This window comes from Pundamilia nyererei, unplaced genomic scaffold (assembly GCF_000239375.1).
Source record: "Pundamilia nyererei isolate P.nyererei 1_Seehausen unplaced genomic scaffold, PunNye1.0 scaffold00165, whole genome shotgun sequence".
In the NCBI taxonomy this organism is placed as follows: domain Eukaryota; kingdom Metazoa; phylum Chordata; class Actinopteri; order Cichliformes; family Cichlidae; genus Pundamilia; species Pundamilia nyererei.
The window spans coordinates 1,254,234-1,260,203 of record NW_005187566.1 but is presented as its reverse complement, the minus strand read 5'-3'; the positions used below and the strand labels follow the sequence as shown (position 1 = coordinate 1,260,203).

At 39.3% G+C, this 5,970-nt stretch overlaps 2 protein-coding genes across 2 annotated transcripts in view; both read left to right on the top strand.

Annotated features, from left to right (window-relative positions):
• The window catches only part of nt5dc1 (5'-nucleotidase domain containing 1), a 76,472-nt gene extending 72,861 nt beyond the window's left edge, over positions 1-3,611 (top strand). Inside the window, exon 12 of the mRNA XM_005745745.2 lies at positions 1,400-3,611. Within this exon, the coding sequence (XP_005745802.1) occupies positions 1,400-1,512 (113 nt within the window). The 3' untranslated portion in view covers positions 1,513-3,611. The remainder of the gene's footprint in view (positions 1-1,399) is intronic.
• Positions 3,612-4,255: 644 nt separating this feature from the next.
• Positions 4,256-5,970, top strand: part of dse (dermatan sulfate epimerase) — a 25,541-nt gene continuing 23,826 nt past the window's right edge. The window contains exon 1 of the mRNA XM_005745743.1: positions 4,256-4,429. The gene's annotated coding sequence lies outside the window, so the exon portion shown is untranslated. The remainder of the gene's footprint in view (positions 4,430-5,970) is intronic.

Genomic DNA, 5,970 nt, shown 5'->3' with positions numbered 1-5,970 from the left:
CTGCCATATCGCGCCATCGGCCCCTCTGGCCAACACCAACACTTCTAGAATTAGAAGTGCAGTTCTAACTTTGGGCTCCTCTCCCACCTTCCTGCACCATTGGCCACTGTGAATGTCAAATCATCCCATTGTTAAAGGTAACGGGTGATGGGGATGTTTAAATCTTTACCATGGACTATATATAGAAGAAGGGATGGGCCTACATGATGAAAGGGGAAGCAAATGTGGACGTGCCTAACATCTGCATTATTTATAATGGCCAGCAGGTGGCGACTCTTCTGGTTGGATAAAATAAATCTAGGATTTTATGGGAAGATTACCCTTCAGCTCCCTTGCTCTATGACCTCAATAAACCCTTTCCTAATGTGTCTTTGGGTTCAGTGGCTATTTTAAATTCTTACTGAATATGTTTGAAATGTATTTTGCAAATTATGAAACCCACTGTAGTCAAAGAGGATTATAAAGCAGGTATGGTTCAGGGCTGGTCTATAGGAGACATTATGGTGTCTTCACGAGTTAGTATCCTAACCCTAAGCCTCAGCAATATGCTCCTTGATCTTGGAGAGCAAAAAATTATTCCAAGCCTTAAAAGCTATTTTTTGTCTGTCTCTAAAAGTAACAGAGTTAGGGTTGGACAAAACCTGAGCCCAGTGTTAAGATACTGCCAGTTCATGTATGTACAGGTATGTTTGTGAAAATTCTCAATCATCTAGGTCATTGTAGTCTAAGGAGCTTGGAAAGAAAAGTATCTGGACTTCTTTACATTTCTTGAAGATATTTCATCCGAGAAGCTTCTTCAGTTCTAAGAACAACTGGTGCTGTGTCCCAGATTTTAGGCGCTATAATCCCTATGGGAGTGTACCTAAGGCTATGTCCACACTAGCCCGGATAAATTTGAAAACGGCTTTTTCGTCTGAAAACGCTCCGCGTCCACACTATTGTTTTCAGTCGTTTTCACAGAGTTGTGCGTCTGCATTGAAACGGCCGAAAACGCTTACGTTCCAGTACTGCGCATGCATGAAACGTGGTCACATGACTGCATCACATGACTAAAATGTGTCATTGTTTTCGAAAAGGCTGCGGGTTCACTGTCCACGCTGCGACGCGAAAACAGCGTTTTCAAAACGCTGCGTTTTCCTTGAACGAAAACGCTGTCTCAGTGTGGACGGAATGCCAAAACGGAGAGAAAAAGATGCGTTTTTAAATGAAAACGTATTAGTGTGGACATAGCCTAAGAGGGTCATGGACCCCCTACTGATCCTCTACCTAATCACAAGAGCCAAGGAGTGAAAACGGGTGTGGGTCACAATTAGCCAAGGTTTCGGGTGAACCCATTGTGAAACCAACCAATTGTGATCACTTGCAGCTGACTTTCCTATTTGATTTTTCCTCTTTCTAGATCTGCCTCTGGATTACAAGTTTCCCAGGTTTTCCCCTGATAAGCCCTGCACCACCGGCTATTACCCTAGACCCCCGGATTCTTTGCTGAAAAGGTGTGAGAGTATGTCATAAAAGAAAAGAAACGGAAAAATAAAATCCTCCCTTACCCCTTCTCAGGAGAGGAATGTTCCTCCATTTATGCCCGTAGTTCCCCACCTGACCCCACCATCATCTATGGAGCACAGAAAACGTCCACTTTTCATCCTTTCAGAGAAACCATGTGAATGTAAGCCACAGTATCTCTCTGTAATAATGCATACATTTGAACATTGTTTTGTGGTTTAGTGTACGTGGAAATACGACAAACTAAGTGTGTGAGCGTGTGTGTATCTACATTCAGTAATGATACGGTGTTCTTATTGTTTTATGTGTGTGAGGCCTTCTCTTATTTTCCTTGGTAAATTGTTTCAAAATCTGAAGAAAAATCTAATGTTTTGCCCTCTTTTTCCTGAAGTTATTACCTCAAAAATGTGATTGACTGTAAGCAAAACAGGAGTACCTATCCCTAAAGATCTGTTGGAAATATTGTGTGAGTATTTCTGTAAAACAGTATTATTGTGTAGTCCTCTCTTCTGGATATGGTTTCACTGTATGCATTTTAGTAACCTTAACACGAGATTTAAGGTCTGTTGTTCCTACTGTGTCAGTTTAGTGGAAGATGTTACTCTTCAGGTCATTGTTGCTAAAGAACTAGCACAATACTGTCCTTTGTGATGGTTGTTTCAACAACAAAAAAACAAAAAAGAAAAAATCACAACTTGGGGAAACAATAATAATATGACTGATGATGACTATGCTAGATGTTCTTTGTATTACTTTTGGTGCAACAGTGAAATGTGCTCTTTGAGTGTAAAAACGTGGACTTCTACTTGTGCTTCATTTGTATTCAGATTGAGGTATGCTTTAACCGACTTCTGAATGGTTATTTTGTCGGTGTGCATAGACAGGTTGTGCCATAATATTTAAGGAACACTCGGTTTGGGAAGACTCCGCAAAGTCACAGAAGATTGGCATCAGGTTTATCTTTGTGCATCCAGGAAGTGTTTAGCATAGCTTAGTACCAAGTATCCCTGGTGCACAGTGAAGACCTTTCGTTGTTTGCTGGGATCGCAGTAAGCAAGACCTAATTTTGCCAGGGCTAAACTTTGTTTAATAGAATTTATGCTGGGTTCAGAACACTGATACATGAAAATAGCCAGACCAGAATGATCTTGAGTGTCTCACAATACTCCAGCAGAAGTACTTCTCACCTCTTCTGTAATGCTGACCCATAGCCCAAAGCACTCTTCCAAATGTAACAATGCGAAAAACAAGATAAAACATAGACAACCCATGCTTTTCTTTGGATATGATCTGTGTACTTTCTTTTTTCTTTTGTTAGCCTTCGATTCATGCCAGTTATTTGTTTCTGTTCTGGTGCATGTTAAAGGGTCTCCATTGAAGGGGATAAAAGCCAAATGTGAATCAGCTACAGTTTGTGAACACTTAGATTGCACGTGGTACCTTTGCACATGACTTTTCTATCTATCGTGCCAAATCGAGAATTCTTCCATGTCTTCTATCAGATGATTTAGCGTCATCTCTTCAGTACAGTTCACTCTGTTTGGATTAATCATTTGCACAATTAGGGTAGCTATCATTGCTATAGGGAAGGCAGCAGAATGGCATGGAATTCATTAGGTAGGCCTACTATGTGAATTTCAATTCCTTAGGTTTTGTGCCAAAAAGTAGATGCTAGTTTGTGCTAACCTGGACCCCGACCTGTCTCTATGCTAACCTCACAAAGATGATACTGGTCTAAATCTTCTTATCTGGCTTTGATAAAGTCAAACAATAGGATTTCCCAAATGGCAAAGTGTTCCTTTACAGTGGCCATCATCTCACAAGTGAAGACGGTATATTTTGATAATGAACAGCATCCAGCTGGCAGCATGTAAGTGAGATTGGTCATCCAAAGTGAATTATTACTTGTGCTGTGTGTGCAAGTGTTTTATGCATACAGCTGTAGTGATTGTACTCTTTGTTTCTCATAGACCTGGAAGATTTGACATGCGCATTTGCCTTATGTTGGATTCATTTGTGCTCTTAAGTTCTTAAAACCACAGGGAAAGTTCACTTAAGTGTTCAAGTGTTGGAAGTATTGTCAAAGAAATAAAATGTTCTTTGATTTTCTTACAAGTTGTTTGAGATTTCTTTGCAAACTGACGACTTTTGCTGCACAGATTCCATTAAAATACAAAAAAACACATTAGCACAAACATGATAAGAGCAGCTGAGTGACTCCAACTCCCATCTGTGTGGAACAGCAGACAGCAGTTGGCTACTACTGCCTAAAGTCATATTCATAGAGTCTAGGCTGTAATCTTAATTTTTAATGCTGTAAAGTTGGGCGTTAACTAAAACCTTGACTTTAAATTTACAGAATGTGGTTTTTTGATCATTCCTTTCAAATGTATAACTCTGTCTGTAGCTATTAAACGTGGCTGGTTAGTCTTAATCACTAAACGCCTAGTGTCTCATATTTGATACATGACTTTTGAGTCTCCTACATCATCAGTGTGATTTTTTCCCCCAGATATTGCAAATATTTTACAAATTTAAACTCACATATTTAGTCATTTTTTTGTCAGGAGATTCAACAGCCAATCAATTTGGGGGAAAAAAAAGAATGTTCTGATTAAACTTACTATTTGAATATATATCCACGTTTTTCTTGCAGTTTACAGCAGCTCTGGTTTGGGGCTTTTCGTTCAGCCACAGTTCATTAGGTCCTCTTAAAGCTTCTCTTCCTGCGGCCCCTCCTCATTCACCAGCATGACGCTGGCTCCGCACTCACACACACCTCCCTCCTCTCTCTGTGTTTCCTCTTGAAAAAAAGGGATTATTAAATTCTGCCTTTCAGCCGTATCAATCATCTTTTTGAAACCTGCTGCTGTGAGATGACAGCTGGAAGAAGTGACATACGGATTGTGAGCGCCGCTTCTGACAGGTAACGACTCTCCCCCCCACACACATTTGAGAGGTCCTTAAATCTTTTTGGTGGGCTACGCACGAACAAGGCGACTTTGTGCGTGCTCTGGATTATCAGTACCACCGAAAACGAATATTTCCGCGAGTGTCGGTGCTATTGTGTTGATGGAGGGTGTTTCCTGAAAGCTGCTTGTGTCGGCTGGTTTTGGGGTTTAATGAAACGCAGAAACTCTTTGAGCGAGAAGTTAGCTTAAAAATGTTAACGTTACTTTTACCGTACCTTATTACCTTACAAACATGAACCAGAGGAGGCAGCTCAGGCACCACGGTTACTGAGCGTGACCGTGGAAAAATACGGAATAAAAGTTATGACTGTTTTCTAATAATTTATTAAACAGCACGTCATTCTTGGCGTACTTCACACTGGAATTAGCTAGTGTTGATAACGAGCTAACGTCCAGGACTTTGTCTTATTACGGCTGTAAAGATATGCTAAGGTAACATAAAAACAAACCCGAAAAAAACCCAACGTAATAAATATGAGAAAATTCCAAAGGTATCAGCCGGTGGAAAATTACTGAGCTACAGCGGAGTAAAATGCTGCCAAAATACAAATGTGAGCAATTACATGAGAAGTACAAGCCCAACACTCAGGCCATGCCTAGTTTTCCTGTAAATTGGGGAAATTGTTAATAACACTGGAAAATATCTGTTAAGATGAAAGGTCTGGTATAATTTTAAAAACCTTCTTACTTTTCTTAAAATAGATCACTGTTACCAGGCTAGGTTTTTAATATGATCAGTGCAAATTCAGCTATATAACTTGGTTATATAACTTAAGCTTTAAATAAGTCAAAGAATCTAAAAAATCTAAAATTATATTTATATTTTCGGTTGGAGACACCACAGGTGGCACTTCCTTTTGGCTTTACTCAGCCCTGGTGCTCTTCTGTTAGATGAACCTAGCCAATTCAGATGGCTTTAAAGCAGTGAAGCCTTCAGTTCAGAGCTCAGATTCGTTTCATATATTCAGGTATTATCACCTGATTTATCCATTGTTTTCTTAATGGAGAAATGTTTTTCTTAATTAAGTAAATCTACAGTAGTGATGTGTCGGTCGCGAACGAAATGGCTCTTTCGAGCCGGTGTTGTGCCAAAAAGTGATTGTCTGCCAAAAACTGATTTCCAGTGTTTCTGTGTATTTTTTTTAATGTGTAATATCTTTAGGTATGTTCGTAAATAGACTTCGGTGAAAAGGGTTTACAAAGGGGTTATATAGAGAATTTAAAAATTATCCGTTTTTCAAGTATCTTTACAACTCTGTGTTATTGTACTTACATTATAACCAATCTGGTCCTTTATCCCCACTTAAAATATTTTTACAGAACTATTGTAATATTTGCTGCCATGTCTGCTGTCCTCTTGGCCAACTTACTCTTACAAAAGACATTTTAATGTTAATGAGATTTTTTTTAAACTGCATAAATAAAGGTTATATAAAAGTCACTACCAAAAACTGATTGCGGCTTCTACCTTGTTACACGAATGTTGTTTGTGGCT